At 46.3% G+C, this 19889-nt stretch overlaps 2 protein-coding genes across 7 annotated transcripts in view; one reads left to right on the top strand and one right to left on the bottom strand.

The window, feature by feature from the left end:
- The window catches only part of DHCR24 (24-dehydrocholesterol reductase), a 25399-nt gene extending 16658 nt beyond the window's left edge, over positions 1–8741 (bottom strand). Inside the window, exons 1-2 of the mRNA XM_025206672.1 lie at positions 8721–8741; positions 8076–8183 (exon numbers count right to left, since the gene is read on the bottom strand). Coding sequence (XP_025062457.1) covers positions 8076–8183; positions 8721–8741 — 129 coding nt within the window. The remainder of the gene's footprint in view (positions 1–8075; positions 8184–8720) is intronic.
- Positions 8742–15113: 6372 nt separating this feature from the next.
- TMEM61 (transmembrane protein 61) overlaps positions 15114–19889 on the top strand; it is a 22001-nt gene continuing 17225 nt past the window's right edge. For all 6 annotated transcript variants that reach the window (XR_003094562.1, XR_003094561.1, XM_025206694.1 and 3 more), the window contains exon 1: positions 15114–15409. The gene's annotated coding sequence lies outside the window, so the exon portion shown is untranslated. The remainder of the gene's footprint in view (positions 15410–19889) is intronic.

Genomic DNA, 19889 nt, shown 5'->3' on the forward strand with positions numbered 1-19889 from the left:
CCGCCTCGCGCTCGCGCCCCTCATGCCGAGGCAGCCAGAGCATCAATAACCGTGGGCAGCGCTCCCATTGTGGCTGGCGGCTTGAGGTGCCCGCACTCAGGACCGCAGTGACTCAGTTAGCATCCCCCGCTGTTTGCCAAATGCAATTCAGTAAAGACAGGTGGAAAAAAAAAAAAGGAAAAAAAAAAAATCCTATTTGTACCAGGAAATAGGTCGTGGGAAGGGGCTTCCCGAGTCGTATGGAGTCCGACCCGCTGCTCCAGGCAGGATTGCGTCTGTCCAAACCCTCCCCAACAAGTGTCGGCCCAAGCGGCTCTTAAAAACTTACAAAAGAAAAAAACCAACCAGACCTCTTGGTTTCAAAATGATACCTTTTATTAGACTGACTGGGAAACGGCAAGAAAAAAAAATGTCCTTTTCTGCAAGCTTTTGGGATCCAAGTCCCTTCGTCAGGCTCTGGGAACAGTAGAGATGGTACAAGACGGTAAAAAGTCCTCGTAGGTAGGAAATATGCTTCATTTTTGCGTAGAGGGAGCGGAAGATGGAAGGCTGTCCCTCTGGATCCACGAGAGCGTCTTTGCGAGCTGTGCGGAGTAGCGCTGCGATGTGTAGATCGGGTAGGATTTGTTCCCCGGAGGTGTCGGATGGCAGGCAGGGAGGTAACAAATCTTTCTTATTCTGCAGTGAAGTTTAAAATCTTGAAAATTTGTGAGGATGGAGGTTGTGCAGCGGCACTAGACCACCCTCTGTTCCAAGATTTCATCCTGCCGTCCTACCTAAATCTCCCTCCTGGCAATTTAAGACTCCTTGTCCTGTCCCCTGCAGCCACAGACAGTCTGTCCCCCGTCCTCTTTATAACCACCCTTCAGGGGTTTGAAGGCTGGTGTCCAATCCACCTCCACCCCAAAGTCATTGATTCTTCAGGCTATATAAGCCCAGTTCACCTCACAAATCATGTTTCCTACACTTCTAATTGCTTTCTGTTGCTCGCCACTGGACTTCTTTTAATTTGTCCGCATCTTTCTTGAAGCAGTGCCAAAAACGACACAGTCCTCCACGGAGCGGTCCTTAAAGTGAGGCTTCCCCAGTCCCCCGATGAGCAGAAGGATCAATTCCCTTAATTTGCAAGTGATGCTTCTATTAATACAATCCAGTACGTTATTGGCTTTTTTGCAGCAAGAGCCCACTGTTGCTTATGTTCAGCTTCTAGCCTGCAATATTCCCCAGGTGCTTTACTGCAGCATTGCAGCCTAGCCAGTCAATCCCCAGATGGGATGGAGCGTTCACATGCAGAAATACCAAGTGTAGGACTTTGCCTGTGTCCTTACTTAATTTACTTGGATTAATTTTGGACCATTTCTCCAGTTTATCAAGGTCATTCTGAATCCTAAGCCTACCCTCCAGGGTGCTGCAACTCTACTCTGCTCAATGTCTTCTGCAAATTTGCTAAGCATACGCTCAATCCCATCCTCCAAGTCACAGTTTCTGTCGCAAATCGCCGGTCAAAAACCAGGAAACTTTGCTGCTACGCTGAGTGGTGGCCTCTCAAAACGAATATTTTGGAAGGTGTGTTGCATGGCTGCCAGGCAAGTGATACCACATAGCCCTGTGAGGCAGTGACAAAATGCCTTCACAATATAATGACGTCAGGTAGAAGGATGGATGCTATTAAGGCCTTACAACAAGCTCCCAGTGAGATGAGGATTATTCTCACATTTTCAGATTCAGAAATTTGAAGCCATGTAGTGAAGTGATCTGGCAATAGTCACCGACATGTTAAGTGCTGGAACTGGTTATGCTAGCCTGTGATTTAATGTACCAAAATGGCAGGGTGTAGATGTCAGATTCAGACATGGTGCAACGGTGTGGGACCGAACTATGTCAACCTGTTGTACAGCCACCTAAAGATCGAGGGGTGTGTATGTGCACTGTCTGATTTGTCCTGTCCTGTGGTACAGAACTGCAGTGGTTCTACTAAAGTGGGTGCTAGCTATACTAAGGGTAAGTATCCAGACTTGCAGCAATCTCTAATCTTCATGGATCCCTGGGCTACAATATGGAGCAAGTAACACCTTGAGAGCAGCATTTTATTTTGCTCTCCCTGACACCTTCAGCTTTACTTTTTTGTTTGTCTGTGGCTGTTAATTATGTTGAAGGGTCTCGCAGACATGTAACCACAAAGCAAGGGTTGTGGACCACAGTTTTAAAGAAATACTCAATAAACAAAACATCAATCCCTATATAGTATAAGGCTTAAACTTTAAACCATTTAAGTTGCCTGTGGGTGAGGCAGGCATCCAGTTAAATTATGCAAACAGCACCAGCTCTTTTCCAAATTCTGTTGATTTTAATATTATTAGTACTACTTGTGCTGGTTTGAGCACAGCACTAACTCGTTGAGGTTCCCAAGACAGATTAGCCACCCACGTTGCATGTTGGGCAGTTTTCTGATTGTCAAATTGCTCTACTTTACATATCTTTGGATCTACCTTTTCCTACAGTAAATAATAGAAGAACAAATCCTTAGCAGTTACATAAAGGCAAATACATAACACTATGCTGCCTTAGAGCACTGCCTTTTTCCATAAAGAAGTCTTGCTTCTCAAAGTGTGGAACTAAAGATGCATGACTTGTGATTTTTTCCTAGAAAACCTGCAGTCCATCTTGCCAGTACATATTAAAACCTGGCACTTCCTCCTAAGAACTTTTTACTAATGTGGTTTCTTTTAGGAATAAACCCAGGGAACATAATATTGAGATTGTGGCCCAAAGAAAGCCAAGAAAAATAGACCCTGTCGGCACCAAAGAGCTAAATTCACCATTGGTGTAAACAGTTTACCATTAACTTAACTGGAGTTGTGCCTACTTACGTAAGCAGTCAAACTGGCCCTGTGATTTTCAACCTAGTTCTGTATACACAATAGTGGCACATTACATCTCAAACATACTTTATACTCCTAATATAGGGTTTTTCAAAATTGTTTCACACAGTCAGAAACCAGCTTAAAAAGAGATACATGGCTAAAAGGTTGAGGATAGGGTTTTGTATGGCTTTCTGTGTCAGAATCATTAAAATCTGGTTTCCTAGAGTCTCATAATCCATAGCATACACTAAACATGGAAATAAATGTTTGTCATATGCAATGCTTCTAACCAGTAGTATAGTGTATACAATGAAAGCTGGGAAACCCATATATCTACAGTATGTCTGTGGACTGGAAACTGGCATATCATGGGACATGTGATGAGCCTAGGCCTGAGACAGTGAGACATGTAAGAAACCTGGGTACATCTCTTGACCTGTCTGGAAATATGCCAACCTGTTTGTCTGCTTGCTTCTACCTATATCCCACCTGGCCCTTGCCTAATCTAATTTTTCCCTTGATTCTTGCCTAAATTCCTGCCCGTACCTTACCTACCCTGAACTTATACCCTGTACTCCTGCCTGGATTCTTGCCTAGTACTTGTCTGCCTCTGCTCCTGCTATGCACCTCCCTGTTCCAGTTTTCGATTGCTCTGTTCCTGTCCTGCCTGTCCCTAAGTGAGCTTGTCCCTGGCTTGGACCTCTCAATATGACCAACGGGTTGCCTTGACCATGATTTTGTTGCAACACCTGGCTTGATACATTGGACTCATATTGATACTGGCTTCACCTCTGCACTGTTTACAGTAACCCCTGATCTAGGATGCTGTCTTTGGACTCACCACCTATGCCTGCATCCACCCTAACAGGACACAACAAAGCCTTAAGGGTTTCACACATTGCATCTTTGTCTCTTTTGGGTGCCAAAAACACAAGATGGAGGCTCTACAGCTGCCTGTTATAAAAATTGGAAATCAAAATTGCATTTAAACTTCTCTTTTGTTTCTCTGTCTGAAAAAATAATTACAGATATTTCCTTAGAGTTCACGGGGATCTGTGAGTACAGTGGAGAAGCTAAGGCTGAGGTTTAAAGGATTGTTCAAAATATCCCTGATGTCAAAGCAGTTAAAACACTTTTGGCCTATATTTATCCCTAGTGTAATTCTGATGGAGTTCCACCAGTGGCAAATTTGCCCCATTTTGTCTATTATTACCAAGTATTTGCAAATAATTCATTTTTCATGTTTGCATTTGAAACTTAGGATAGACAAAAGTTCTAACTACTTATGTCATCTGATTCCTCTCAGGTTCTTAAGGACAACTTGACCTTGAAGTTTAGCGAGATGACTGCCATCTTGCAAAATACCTGAGAGGGAACCACGGATGGGCAAACGAGAAAAAAATGTGCTGACCTAAACAGCATGCTCTGGAAGTAGGAGCTGTAGAGACTACAGCCTTTGTGGACTGGTCTTAGAGACTGACCTGTTACACATGCTGACTAGTGAGTGATACACAGTATAGCACAACTACTTTTTATGACACCTAGAACAGCAGTCCAAGCGTCTAAACATTGCAGCATGCAATAACTCTCCCTTATGAATTAAACTAATGTGAAATTCCCCTTGAGCTCAGGGGAATTTTTGCTTGTCTAAAGACTGAGTAGGGACTTCAGACTATAATGCATTTTTTAAAATTAGCAAACTCCTGGATCCTCTGGAGACTGATAGCTTCTGTCATCCCATGCCCACACTGAGGTTCTTAAGGACAAGGACCTGACCCTGAAAAGTGGTGAACATCAATTCCTGCTTTTCAGGAGCCACCCATTTATAACACAGCTGCTTCATTGCAATGCAACTCTGTTGCATGGAGAACAACAGCTACAGGAGCATATCAGAGCAATGTCTTCTCACCTGACACTGGAGAGAGTTCAAGGTCATGGGGTTTTTTTAGATCTCCACAGATGAGACTTGCCATTTGTGGCTCTCCCTGTGCAACCAGGGCCTTCCAGAACCACTGTCCACCACTGGATTGGTGCAGCTTTCCCAACCAAAGTGCTAACGCATCTTTAAGACAGGGAATATTTTGAATGGGAGAGTTCTAAAATGTTACCAGGTGGAAACAGCTAGTGCTGGAAGGGATCTTGGGATCTGAAGCTAAGAAAGCAGCAGAGCTGAAGGAAGTTTGGAAAGATGAGCATATTCCTGGTGTTAACTGGACATATTCCTGGTCCCGTTTAATTTTTGTATGATAATTCTAATGACATTAAATTAAAGTCACTGTAGCTAAAAAAAAAAAAAAGCATATCTGGTAAAATGGATTTTGGAAGACACAGCATGCTGGAACTATAGAGCTGTCCTCAAAAACACGACATTTTGGGACAGTTAAAGACAGGGAGAGTTGTGACACTGCTTTCCCAGGGAGATCAGGATAACCATCTCACTACCTTCAGATCCAAATATAAGACTCTTCTCTAAATCCTAGTTTTCCCTCTTCATTATACAAGAACAACATAATACTAATATAAATATCCCTTCGGTAATATGGCAGGAAAGAGATGACAATGGGAATAAAACAGCTTTCTATGTTGATGCCCCTTCTTCCCATACCAATGTCTCATTTGGATACCAGTGCAGCCCCTCAGTAACAGATAGCTAAAGCCTGTCCCATCTGTTTCCTTGCTAGATACCATTGCCTCTGCACAGAATCTTGCAGAAATAAAAATTAACATTGCAGCATGACTTCCTAAAATGAAACATTTACTCATGTATTGAAATAAAGAACTTGGAAGACCACAATAACAACACTTGGTGGCCATAGCAATATCCTCTAAATGCTCTGATTCTGTTCTATGGTGCTGAGCATGATATGGATCTACTTCGTGTGGTGAACACTTGTAGGGCTCTGTGTGGGTACCGAGATTTCATCCACAAAAAAGCAGCTTAAACGATTAAGATCTAAAGAACAGTAATGTAACTAGGGCAGGGGGATGAGTGGGGCACCTGTCCCAGGTGCCAACTTAAAGGTGGCTCCAAAATGCCCCCCTCTGGGAGTCTTTTCTACAGCAGGCACAGCCCGGGCATAGAAATTGGGCAGCTCTGTGTCCAGCAGCATATGTGGGGAAGACGGGGCGGTAAATGAAGAAGGCCTCAGGGACAGCACTTGGAGAACAGCACTGCAGTAGGTGTATTGGGTTCAGCTGCAGCAGCCCTGAAATGTAAGCTCCCTGGGGGCTGCCCTGGTGCCTTGTTTACTCCTTCCTCCATCCTACATAGGCTACTGGGTGAGGAGCTATGCCTCCCTTGGCAAAAAATCCAGGATTAGGCACCATGCTGCTAGATCCCTTGCCTCTATGCATTACTGGGCAAAAGGCTGCCTGTCTTCTATGGCTGAGCTGTGACAGCCATAGGAAAGATACCTGGGATGGGGCTGGAGGGATGAGTGGGAGGGTATTCTGGCGTTCCCTGATGCATCGGGTGTGTAGCAAGCTTGCTTCTCAGTTGCAATCCTACCACACCCCTCCAGTGATCAGCACTGCCCCAGGGCACTGCCGTGGTTTAGCATGTCCCTGCTAAAGAAGATTAAGCTCAGTGCGCTCATATTGAAAATGGACTTCTCATGGCTTATCCACAGGGTTCAATAGGGGTGACTGAACCCAGAGGAAAAAGACTAATGAACGCAAATTCATTAAGCAATTAAAAATCCCATCCAGTTAAGGAAGAGAGAAATTAACATTCCTCACCAGAATTGTTCCTTGTTAAAGATTTCTATCTGACTATCTGGTGAGGACTTCATCTTCACAAGGAAGTCATTTGAGCAAGATTAACTTCTATGAAATGCACTCTGTTGCAAATAATTTTGCTACTGTTATGTTTAGCTGTATTTCATAAATTGGGGAATAAGTAGTAGTATCTAAAAGCTGGGGGCATCTAAAACGCTGGTGCAGAAGTTTGATTGATTTGCCATGTAGGGCTCTACATTCAAAGAGCGGGTGTAATACTTCATTGTTTTAAACCACTTCACTTTTTACTTGGCTGCATAAAAATACAATACTGTAAAAATGCACAGAGTTCTGTGCACAGAAATTGCCTAAAGGTGATTTAGTAACTGCTGAACAGTGAAACTGCAGATAAAAATAAACTTTGTCTACATAGAAGGAATATGTGATGAACAAAAGAACATGTGTCATTGTTCTTTAATGGATGGAAGCAGTGATTCATAAACCTATGATCCTAACAGCTGACAGACTCTGCTACCTTAAATGATCAGGGTCTGTGCTTTTGTAGAAGTATTCCATTTTTTTTACCCTTAACTTATGATTGTAAAATTCCCTGTGGCTGTGTCAAAGTGATAGTCACAATGGTCCTAAATTTGGTAGAATAACTTATCCCAGAGTTCAGGGCCACTCCACTGAGATCCCACAATCCCTCACATATCAGTGTAGGTATTCAGCCACTAGCATTCTGGTTTCCCTTAACTCTGGGGAGAGAGATGTTTTCTTAAATGCCTAGACCTAAGCTATTAAAGGGCTTACAAGAAAAAAACCCACCATTCTGATTTCACTTAGAAACACGTTCACTGCACTTGTATCCAGTGATCTACAGACAAGTATCTCACCCCATCAGCACCGCATGTGTGAAGGTGGCAATGTACATGTTATTTAGAAGCACCAACTTTTGAGCTGACTAAATTTAAACAGAAAAGGGCTTAAACATCTAGAGAAGTGATTCATGAAAGATTTGTGGTGATCAGAACACCCTGATTTCAAAGCAATTGGGAATGTGTATAATAGATTTCATAGATTTCTAGGGTTGGAAGAGACCTCTTAGATCATTGAGTCTGACCCCCTGCTCTGGGCCGAAAAGAGCGCTGGGGTCAAGTAACCCCAGTTAGGTGCTTGTCTAATCTCCTTTTGAACACCTCCAAGGTAGGGGAAAGCACCACCTCCCTTGGAAGCCCATTCCATATTTTGGCAACCCTCAGCATAAAGAATTTCTTCCTGATGTCCAATCTAAATCTACTCTTCTTCAGTTTATGGCTGTTGTTTCTAGTCTCCTCAAGGGGCACCCTGGTAAACAGAGTATCCCCTATCCCCTGCTGACCGATTTCCCCCCCCTCCGATGAGTTTGTAGACAGCCACAAGATCACCTCTCAGCCTTCTCTTGCAGAGGCTGAAAAGATTCAGATCCTTCAATCTGTCTTCATAGGATCTTACCTGCAGGCCCTCAACCACATGAGTAGTCCTCCTCTGAACCTTTTTCAGGTTATCCACTTCCCTCTTGAAGCGCAGCGCCCAAAACTGGGCGCAGTACTCCAGCTGCGGCTTCACCAATGCGGCACAGAGAGGAAGTATCACCTTCCTAGACTTGCTTGTGATGCACCTACTAATGCAGGAAAGAGCGCAGTTAGCCTTACTTATACCTCATCACATTGGTGACTCACATTCATTTTTGGATTGACTAAGACTCCGAGATCCCTTTCCAGTGCTGTGCTACTTAGAATGGTACTTCCCAGTCTATAGGTGTATTGGTGGTTCTTTCTCCCCAGATGCAGCACTGTGCACTTACCTTTGTTAAATTGCATCCTATACTGATCCTCCCACTTCCCCAGTCTATCTAAATCCACCTGAATTCGCTCCGTACCCTCTAGCGTGCTTACTATACCCCATAGTTTGGTGTCACCTGCGAATTTGGACAGAGTGCTTTCTACACCCTCATCCAGATCTCTGATGAAGATATTGAACAGCACTGGTCCAAGAACAGAGCCTTGAGAAACACCACTGCCCACATCTCTCCAGGTAGAAACTGACTCATCCACCACCAGTCTCTGGGTGTGTCCCATAAGCCAGTTTTCCACCCACCTGACTGCGAAAAAAATCCATGTCAGCAAACTTGGCTTACTTAGTTTATTTGTAAGAATTGGGTACGACACTGTATCGAAAGCCTTTTTAAAATCCAGGTAAATAACCTTGGATTACTTCTACTCCTCCATCTAAGCACTTGTGACCTGGTCATAAAAAGAGTCCAGGTTAGTCAGGCAGGATCTGTCTGCTATAAACCCATGCTGATTGCCCCTTAACATTGTATTACCTGCTGGCCCCCCACAAATGTGATCCTTTATGATTTTTTCTAAGGTCTTGCTAAGAATAGAGGTGAGGCTAACTGGCCTATAATTACCCAGGTCCTCCTTCCTCCCCTTCTTGAAAATAGGGACCACACTGTCCCTTTTCCAGTCTTCTGGGACTTGTCCTGAGTGCCACGAGAGCTCAAACAGTTGCACCAGTGGTTTTGCTATGACACTGGCCAATTCCTTTAATACCCTTGGGTGAAAATCATTGGGGCCTGCTGACTTAAATACATCCAACCCCTCCAAGTGCCCCTTCACTGGGTCAGTGCTAACTGCTGGTGGATTGGTATCTCTCTCAGGCTAGACTAAAGTCTCACTGTGAGCTGTGTTTGTATCTGTGTCCAGGATCCCCCATGATCACATCTTGGCGAAACTGGCCAATTGTGGCCTTGGGTCCACCACGATCCGCTGGCTGGGGAATTGGCTCCGTGGTCGGACCCAGAGGGTGGTAATAGACGTAAGTCAATTGTCGTGGTGCCCAGTGACCAGTGGGGTCCCCCAAGGCTCTGTCCTTGGACCCATATTGTTCAACATCTTCATTAATGATGTGGACATTAGAGTCAGAAGCGGACTGGCCAAGTTCACCGATGACACCAAACTTTGGGGCAAAGCATCCACACCTGAAGACAGGAGGGCGATCCAGGCTGACCTGGACAGGCTCAGCAAATGGGCAGACAAGAACCTGATGGTGTTTAACACTGAAAAATGCAAGGTTCTCCACCTTGGGAGGAAAAACCTGCAGCATGCTTATAGGCTCGGCAGTGCTACGCTGGCTAGCACTGCGGAAGAGACTTGGGGGTCATCACTGACCACAAGATGAACATGAGCCTGCAATGCAATGCTGCGGCTAGTAAAGCAAGCAAAACGCTGGCTTGCATCCAGAGATACTTCTCAAGCAAATCCCGGGACGTCATTCTCCCCTTGTACTCGGCCTTGGTGAGGCCACAGCTGGAGTACTGTGTCCAGTTTTGGGCTCCACAATTCAAAAAGGATGTGGAGAAGCTTGAGAGAGTCCAGAGAAGAGCCACATGCACGATCAGAGGTCGGGAAAACAGACCTTACAATGACAGGCTGAGATCTATGAGGCTTTTTAGCCTGGAAACGCGCAGGCTCAGGGGTGATCTGATAGCCACCTATAAGTTTATCAGGGGTGACCACCAGTATCTGGGGGAACGTCTGTTCACCAGAGCGCCCTGAGGGATAATGAGGTCTAACGGTTATAAACTACTGCAAGACCATTTCAGGCTGGACATAAGAAAGAATTTCTTTACTGTCCGAGCCCCCAAGGTCTGGAATAGCCTGCCACCGGAGGTGGTTCAAGCACCTACATTAAACACCTTCAAGAGTAAATTGGATGCTTATCTTGCTGGGATCCTATGACCCCTGCTGACTTCCTGCCCTTCGGGCCGGGGGCTGGACTCGATGATCTTCCGAGGTCCCTTCCAGCCCTAATGTCTATGAAATCTATGAAACGCAGATGCAAAGAAATCGTTTAAGAGCTCAGCTTTGTCCATCCTATCTGTTACGAGTTGCCCTAGTCCATCCTGTAGTGGTCCTATGTTGCACCTTCTTTTTGCTCCCTATGCACTTGAAGAAGGACTTTTTATTACCCTTAGTCTTTGTTGCCAGCCTGAGTTGAGTTTCTGCTTTGGCCTTCTTCACTGCTTCCCTGCAAGCGCAAGCCAAGCAGGTATACTCCTCTTTAGTGGTTGTACCCTGCTTCCACAGCCTGTAGGCCTCTTTTCCCCTTTAGGCTCTCCTGGGTTTCCCTGCTCAGCCAAGAGGGTTTCTTGGCTCTTTTGCCTCCCTTTATGTGTACTGGGATGGTACCCCGCTGTGCCCGCAGGATCAGTCCCTTGAGGAACTCCCACCTGTGGTGGCCGGCTGACTTGCCGGGCTATGGCAAGTTTCGTACAAGGCGAGGGTCCGCTGGGCCAGGTTGACAGTGTGTCTGCTGGCCCGGCCGGCGGCGGTTATTCGGGTTCTGTCTTTTTAACATATCGGAAGCCCAACCCCTTTGCCAGCTGTCGTTGTCTTGCATCTCCTAAGATGCGTAGCTGTTTTTTAGTGAGTTTGGAGTGGTTCAGGAGGAACCCAAACATGGCTCTCTCCTCTGGTGTCCTCTGGGGTGGCGGTTTTGATGCTCTTCGAGGGTCAGGTTGGTGATGTCTTGGCCTTTCGTACTCGACCGGGCGCTCAGTGGGATGGCTCGGCGCGCCGGCTGGGCCTTTGGGTTGAGCGGCTGCCGGGGGTGTCGGCGTACCCGGCGGGAGGGTTGGATACAGGTTCCCGCCCGGTGGTTCCCCCCTGCAATAAGGGGGCAGGGCTGTTGGCTGCGTTTCCGCCCGGCCTTTTGTGGCGCCGCCCTCTTCCCCCTTCTCTTCCGGGCTTTCTGAGCACTTCCACTTTTCCTCGGCGCCATTTTCGAGCAGTGGCTCAGGGCTGTGCCGCGCCGCCATTTCCACGGCAGTTTTGCTGACCGTTGCTAGCTGGGTTTCTAAGTTTGCATTTTCACGTAGTAGGAGCGAAACTGTGCGGAACAGTACATTAATCATTTTCCCTTTGTCCCATTCGGGGCCTGTCCACCTTGTTGCGGTGCGGCCCTCCGCTTCTAAATTTTCACGGAGCTGGGTTAGCAGTTCGTGGCTGCGCGACTGGGGTGCCAGAGTCGGACAGTTAAACTTGTCCGGGGGTGTCCCTTCCCATCCTGCCTGACGATATGTAATGTGGCCCCATCGGTCACCCGAATCGGATGTTGCGCGCACCCCACTGGGAAGGGGGTAGCCTTTAACTAATCCTGACTCCATTGCTCCTTCCCCGGATCCTGTTCGTGACGCCATATGGTGGTCGGTCGACTTGCCGGGCTATGGCCGGTAGCCCGGAGTGCCAGGTGGGTACTTCGGCGAATGGAGCGGAATTAGGCACAGATGCGTATTGGTAAAAATACATTGTTTACTTACGACGCTGATGCACGCAGCGCAGGCAGAACGCTGACTTTGGTTGCAGTTACAAATGTAGCGAGTGCTCTCTGGAACGCGAGAGGGTATCAAGGCGAGACGAGACGAGACGAGACGTTCGTAATCGGCTTATCGTGGTACCAGGGAAGGGGTACGTCAGGAAAGTCAGTGACGAGGAGTTGTTGGTGGGCGATCAGTCCACCAAGTTTACTCCGAGATGCGTGCGGAGTTCTCCAACGAGGGCGGAAACTGCTTTTACTTTTATATAGCTAGTAAGCCAATTACTAGTTGCCAAGTGGGATTAATTTGTAACCGGCCAATGGGTGGCGCGCATGGTCAGCCAATCATGAGGACTTGTTGAAACTTAAACGATTGCAGCTGTTGGACTTGGCGGGGCTTTTTGCTGTGCTGGGACTTTCCACTGTGCCAGAGGCATTTAGTCAATGGGTTCTGACACCACCCTTCCTGGACTCCCAACTCACTGATGTTACCCCTCAGTCCCACTCTTAACTAATCTCCTGAGTTCACTGAAGTTGGCCTTCCAAAAATCTAGCACGCCTGCCCTACTAGTTATCTTTCCCACCTTTCGCCGGATAGTGAATCCTATCAATAGGTGGTCACTGTCTCCTAGGTTACCTTGTACTTGCAGATCCCCCATAATTCGTTTCTGTTTAGGACAACACCTGACACTTAGAGAAACCAATAGATCCAGTTTTAGTAGTGGGATATAGGGAGGATACTGGTGAGTTGTAGGCTCACTGCTCTCTATATAGTCACTGCTCATGTAGACATAACTGAGCTAACACTGAATGAGATTACTTGGATATTGTTAGTGTATAGCCATGGCAATGCAGAGCTTTGTATTACCCAGTCTCCCGGGTGGGTTTTATAGCCTGTTCTGAGCTCCAGACTGTGATGGCTACACAGATATCAGCGACTTCAGTGTAAACGTACCCAGCAGGAACCGCTTCGTTCATCACATCAGCTATGTCTGGGGAGGAACCTGACAGCTCGTTAACAGTGCACAGCAGCTCTGTGCCCTGCTGCACGACAAGTTCTAGCCATGTGTGTTAATTTTTACAGAATCTGCCGTTTCATCCGTATGAGACAAAAAAAGCCCATAAATCCAGATGTTAGATGTAAAAACAGAGTTGGACCTGACCCAAAACCTGGGACCAGAGCACTGCCAGACTTTGTGTTCATTTAAAATCTATATTCACACTTTGTGGTTTGAGTCACTTCTGATTCAGAATATTCAATCTTGTGTTGGAATCAAGGAACATGATGGCTCTGTCTCAGGCTTAGGCTGAGGAAGGGTGCTTTGTCCAATAGCTCTTCCATCTAGCTATACAACTGTTTCAGTAAAAGATGTCACAAAAACCCCTTGCTTTTCCTCTATTTCAGATACTTTTCACAGCACCTCTCACCCTTCACTCACAACATCCCCATGAGGTAGGGGAATCCCTCTGATCCCAGAGGGACCCAAAGCACACAGAAGATAACTGACTTGCTCAAGGTGACACGGAAAGCTTAGGGCAAAACACAAACTTAAAGCCCTGTCTCCCAAGTGCTAGGCTAGTGCCCTAAATACTGGACTTTGCTTCCTATTCCATCATTTCCTCCTCCTCCTCCAAGTGATCTCACTTGTATTCATGACATTTGTTGCTTTACTGCCTTCATTCCCAGCCAGTGCCTTCATTGTCACTCCACTCCAAACTTTCAGAAATCACGTGAGTCTAAATCGGCTGACATCACAAGCTTGGCTTAAAACCTGGAACTCTTTTAAGACAACCAGTTTGCAGTTCTCTTTATTTACCATCAGCCTTGGGAATCATTCGTGTTCATGTTTTCAAATGGCTTTTCCGTAGCAAGCCTAAGCTTGCTCATCATGAAATAAAAACTGAGCTTGTCATGCCATCACATCTCACTCTGAGCTGGCCCTTTATGAAAACCTCAAACCATTGTCAGAGCTGGCAATGCTGCTATTGACAGTCTGGAAGTCAGCCAACTTGTGCGATGGGAAAGAGAAGGTGAGCACATAAAACAATGGGAATGTCAGGTAGGATTATTGAATTCTTAGCAACAAGTCTCTGCAGTTGCTTTAAAATAGAAGCGGAGCAGGAATCATTTACAGACAGGTCTGACAACAGCACAGCGCGGGTGGATTTCAACCCTCAGGGCCTTGCTTAGGTGGAGGTGGGGAGGAAACAAGTGTGGCTGGCGTGGGTGAATTGATGAGGATTTCTCTAGTCTTGGGCTCACAAGTGAATATGAATGCTCCATGCCCCTGGAGGCTGGCGGGGCACGGTGAGCCCCTGCAGGCAGCGGCAGCGCTGTCGGTGGCGGCGACAAGCGGTGACCTCTTGCAGGCAACTGCAGTGCTGTTGGCGGCACGGGGGGAGTGGTGAGCACCAACCAGCGGTTGGCGACCATCCACAGGCGCTGCCAACAGTGTCGGCCAGTGGTGATCGCGGACTGCCCACAGATGCCGCCAGCAGTGTCGGCGGCACCTTTTCGCAGGGGGTTGCACTGCCATGCTCAGGGGGTGTACGTGCATCCATGTGTACCCCTATGTGTCGCCAATGCAAGTGAGTACTGTCAGGTACTCTGGTTGCAGCTGTATTGGTCCAGAGGCAAAAGGAGTCAGGACTTGTGGTAGAGGTGATATTTTTTTTTATTAGACCAACTGGATTTTTGCAACAACAACAAAAATGTGGGGGAGGAGGGGGATGAACTGTTCCAAACAGAAGATTTTACCACATTTTCAACTCTCCTATGAAACATGAACTTTCATTTTTACCCAGGAGAACTTTTACAATCTTTCGTCCTATGGCTGAAGAAGGGTGTTTGCGCCCAAAAGCTTGCAAAGAAAGACCCCCCACCCCCAATCTAGTTGCTCTGATAAAAAGATCACCTCCACCACGAGTCTGATTCCTTTTATCAGCGAAGAGTTGCACTCCTTCTCTGCAAAGGACAAAACTAGTAGGGGCCATCAGCAGCTGGATGGATGCTGCCTTGGGCCGGCGATGCGGTGCACAGGGCGGCAGGAGGAGCTCTTTAGCTACTCTCCTCCGAGAGGAAAGTTTCCAGGGAGCATTCATTTCGCAGCAGAGGCCTTCTGTCAATAAACCCTCTTTTGTCTCTCCCTTCCTCGGCTGAGCCATGGGAGGGGCTGGTTAGTTTGCAGGAAGGATGTTGCGCCGCAGGAGCATCAGGACCGCCTGGGACTGGGATGCAATGGGCTTGATCCCGAGCGGTTTCCCCCTTCCCCGCCGGAGGGCGCTGCCGCCTCCCCGGGTCTCCGTACCGGCTGCGGGGCGGGGAGTGTCTGCCCGGGACCTGCGAGGGCAAGCCCAGCTTTAGCTCGAGGCAGATCGGGCTGGCCACCGGTGTGCTGGTCCCTGGTGCTGCAAGCACAGCAGCTCCCTATGTCCTCTGTCGGATGGGGGATCGCTGAGGCTGTAAGGTAGGCGAGTCCCTATCCCCTGGGACCTTAGGTGGGCAGTCAGGGGGGTGAGAAATGCTTGGGGGTGATGCTAGCTTTGCACCATTAAAGAAACTCGGAGGGGAATAGATGCCTTCCTTTGTCACGCTCAGAAAGCAGGCAGCCCCAAATATCTTCTCTTTTAAGATCGGATACTCCTGTGGATTGGGGTTACCTATGCAGCGCTCCCTGCACCGAACCACGTCTTCATAGGTTGCATCATTTTATTCCCAGTTAAATGCTCCACAAAACTATGCCCCACAAGTGGCTGCTGTTTTTTTTGTTGCAGCCCTGGAATTTTGGGCAACCAAATCTTACCTCTCCTCTTCCTTCATAACTAGCAAGACCACGAAAATCAGCAGCAGCCTTTGAATATGTGGCTGGGAGATTGAAGGTGTGGCTGTAGAGTCCTTTGCACAACGGTTTCCTTGTGGAAATCCACCTTCAGGGCTGCACTTTCTTTGGAGGGGTTAATAGCAGCAGAGTTTCTCGGATACAGTTTTAAAATCTTGACCGGTGTTATTTGCCCTGAAATGCCAGCCACCACCACCACTCAGATCAAGGTGAGATGGATCCTTTCAATTAGAGCTCAGACTTCAGACCCCACTTTGTTTTCTTAATTAATTCTTTTGTACTGTAATATATTTGTAAGCATTGAACATCTTAAGCGAGTGCTAAGGAGAGAGTGGGTGTGGAGGTGGATTTATGCTTTATCTCAGTGTGTGGGAGATTCAAAACTTGTTCTGTCTTTTCTGTTTCTGGATAACACTGTTTTTCTGACTAACAGTTAGTAGAGCTTATGAATCATCATCTGCATAACTTTATATGGGAGCTGCTATTCTAAGCATCTTGCTGGAAACATCTAATCGACAAACAGTTGCATATGTTTGAACGTGCAACATACATTTCCCCTCCCCAAGGCTTGCTCAGAATCAGATCAAAAGTTTCTTTCTGTGCTTGGTTTCCCACAGGGAGGATTGGGCGAGACAAGCTGTCAGGGTCTTTCCATGAGTGGACAGGAGGATTTGAAGTTGGTAATTAGCAGTTTTGGGACATGTCTCATTCCCTTGGAGACATGGTTGCTAATACCTGACATGCACCTCAGTTTGGTGGAGACTGATGAGCCGTTGTGACTTTTGCCTTTGGAAATATCTAAGCCAGAGATAAAGTGGTCTCTGGCAGAAATGATTTTAGTAGCATCTGTCAAGAGGGATTAACTCCCCCTGTACATAAGATGGCTTTCCCCCTGTTCCTTTGTCCTCTCTCCCTATCAACTGGCCCAGTGTGGAAAGTATTAGTTAAAATGGTTGGAAAGCTTATTCTGCTCATTGTGCTGGGCAAATAGAAATCAAGGGAGTGGGAGCTTGGAAGGAAGAATAGGTTTGGGATTTCAGGGCAGGGACCATGAGCTGTTGAGGGGCCAGAGGTTGAACCTTAGGAGCACTGGCTGCGTGGGCTGGAGAAGCTTGCAGCATTGCTGCCTGCACTGGGCCTGCTCTTTTGTGAGAGGGCTTTATTCCTAAGAGCTGTCATTCTATCACATTTCACCAACTCTTAAGCCGTACCTCAGCTGTCATCCTCCCCCTCATGCTAATTTTTGAAGGTTGAACTGAGAACTATTCTCTGGGTTTTGCAGAAATAATGATCAGGCACCCACAGACATTAAAACAGGAGCTCATCTGTTCAAGTTACCTTTGCACTTTTCAGATGGAAGCCCTGCCCCTTCGATCAGAATTGAAAAGACAACTGGGCATGGCCCAGGTGCCAGGGCTCACCCTGGACTGCCAGTGCCACAAACTGTACCCCAGAATCGTGAAGCCTTGAAAATCTTGAGCTTGGTAATAAACTTGGGACTGTTTTTAGCTGCTGCCTGGTTTCTGAGCCTTAGGGTGCACTGAGATCATGTTTCTCAAGCTTTTCCTTGTGCGAGAAACACAGAGAATGCTATTCTAGAGCCATTTTAAATTAAAATATTCATAAAGATTCAGAGAAGGGCATGACTGAAAAGACCCCGCTCCTGTAAGTTGACACAAGGTGGACTCATACATGCAGGTAGACTTCCACATGCTGATTTAATGGTAGAATCAGGGCTAATGTTTAAATCTGGATCCAAACATCATGAAATACGGGGGTCTTTAGATCCAAGACTTAGTTCAAGACCATCTCTCTATATTTAGACAGAAAAATAATTTGGGTTATGACTTCATGCATTGACATGCTTTCAGTAGACTTGAACGCTCATAAAAATGCTGGATTGACAACTCTGGGGACTGGAGTCCTCCATACATAAATCCAGTTAAGATGCCATGTTTCAAGGACAGCATGTGGACAAGCTTGTCTATACAGCCTGATGTTTTACTTACCTTGTTCACTTCCCATAATGATAACTCCATGGCCAGGCAGTCTCCGACTACTGTCTTGCCTGCAGTGACTGGTAAAACTTGTGTCTTAATTTTGATGTGGGACCCTGTCTGCTTACAGAAACAAAGCATAAACTCCTTTTACAGGAGTCACCGCATGGCTGTTAGATACTTAATTTGGCTTAATGCCCAACCAGGGTGGATTTGAACTCCTGACCCAGGGATGAATGATGGTTCACATTATCAAATCTCTGAGTCATTGTATCTCCCAGTGACTTGAATTAATCTTGCTTCTCATCATATCTCTTTATTAAATGTGGATCACATCAGCTTGTATTTCTTTCACCAAAAAATAATTGAGTGTTCCATTGAGTTGGCCCATCTGATAAGTAGCTGCATGAAAGGAACATAGTCTCACCAGTTATGGTCATACTGAGTTTACCTTGAACTTCTGGACACGTCTTGCTTAACCGCAGCTCTTCAAATACAAATTTGGGCATAAATGGGTGTATTAGGTTACTCAGCTTTAAAGACCATCTTAAAGTTTAAATTTGAACATGAAAAAGGAGATTCAGTAAATATTACTGAAGCAAAAATACCCTAAAGGGCAAACAAACACTTATGGGGAAGCTGCTAATTGATCAAGTTTGTATTCTCTGTATTTTTCCCCTTGCTCTGAACTCTGAAGGGATGCATTGCTATTTATTTTATATTACAGGGCTTAGTCTCCAGCTGAGATCATGGCTGTATGTTCTAGGCATTGTCCACACACATAGTAAGAGGCAACCCCCACCCTAAAGAGATTACAGTAAATTTTTTTTAAAATAATCTCTATTTTCGAGATGAGGAGCTGAAGCAGACAGAGACTAAATCAGATCTACTCTTCCAAGTGTTGTTCTCATAATTTCATTAGCCAAGGCTCTGAAAAAATCCCACCTCCTAGCTGACATACCAATGCTGGCAAAACCCCTGGTGCAGAGGCATCTGTACTAAGAGAAGAGGACTTCTGTCAGTTTGCCCAGGTTATTCAGAAAGGTGGTGAAGCTATGCGGGCAGAATCCCACTACGTATCTGCACTAAAGGTGGCTCTGCTGACATGGCTGTAAGGACAGAGGTTTCTGACAAGTCCAAAGCGAAGTGTCCAGGGTCACACAGTGTCTAAAGCAGATCCAGGAAGTGCAGATCAGTTCAGTGCCTTTGTCATCATGAATCCCTGCTCCTCTCTGATTAGCTTTCAACCTACCACCCTATTGCAGGATGACAATTCACACGCCAGTAGGAAATGCTGAATAAATACTCTTTCTTTAGTAGCTCAGTGGCTAGGACCCTCAGGGTGTGCTCAGCGTGCTGGCTTTTGTAGATCCCATTCTTAGGTGCCTTACTCTTGCCTCCTCTAAAGGAGTCTGGGTGCCTAACTTGGGTCTATAGATCCAACTGAGTGATGAGGTGCTTGAAGGTTGCAGTGCCTTAGTGCTTCCTCAATCCCTGCAGGTAAGGAATATACAGCAGGAGCAGGCGAAACCTGCACAAAGCCAAATGTCTGATGTTGGTATTGGTCCCTGGTATAGTGGAGAAGGTAACATGGAAGGAGAAGCCAGCTTTGAGCTGAAATACACCCCATTTTCTCAAGTTTATTGAGGGGTGTTGTTCCTATCTCATGACCCATCAATGAGGAATTCTACTTAGCAGATATGCAAGTCATCATTGGCCTGCCCTTTCCCTTACGTTTAATTGCACAGAAGAAAAAAAACCCCAAACGATTCTGAAAGAGACCTTTGAAGGCACCTATAAAAATCCAGGGAGAGATTCATAGTGGAAGCTACACAACTGTGTAGTTAGAAGAGTCTGGTCTGCAAAATGTAATGTTTGAAAGGGTCCTTCAAGAACAGCAGTGATCCTTTAAGATGATTTCAAGTCAGTTGAGGGAACGTGGCTTAAGCCACCTGTTTTTATTCTAAGTTTCAGCAACTGCATAGTTTTGTCACCGCCCTTTTTTGATCATTTCACTGGTAACATCACATTTTTCAGAGGCAAACATTCTGCATTTAACAGCTGGAAAGAGTTGCTTAAAGCCACAAAACTCCAACTCACTTGGAAAGAGT

Source organism: Alligator sinensis, unplaced genomic scaffold, assembly GCF_000455745.1.
Source record: "Alligator sinensis unplaced genomic scaffold, ASM45574v1 scaffold172_1, whole genome shotgun sequence".
NCBI classification, from domain to species: domain Eukaryota; kingdom Metazoa; phylum Chordata; order Crocodylia; family Alligatoridae; genus Alligator; species Alligator sinensis.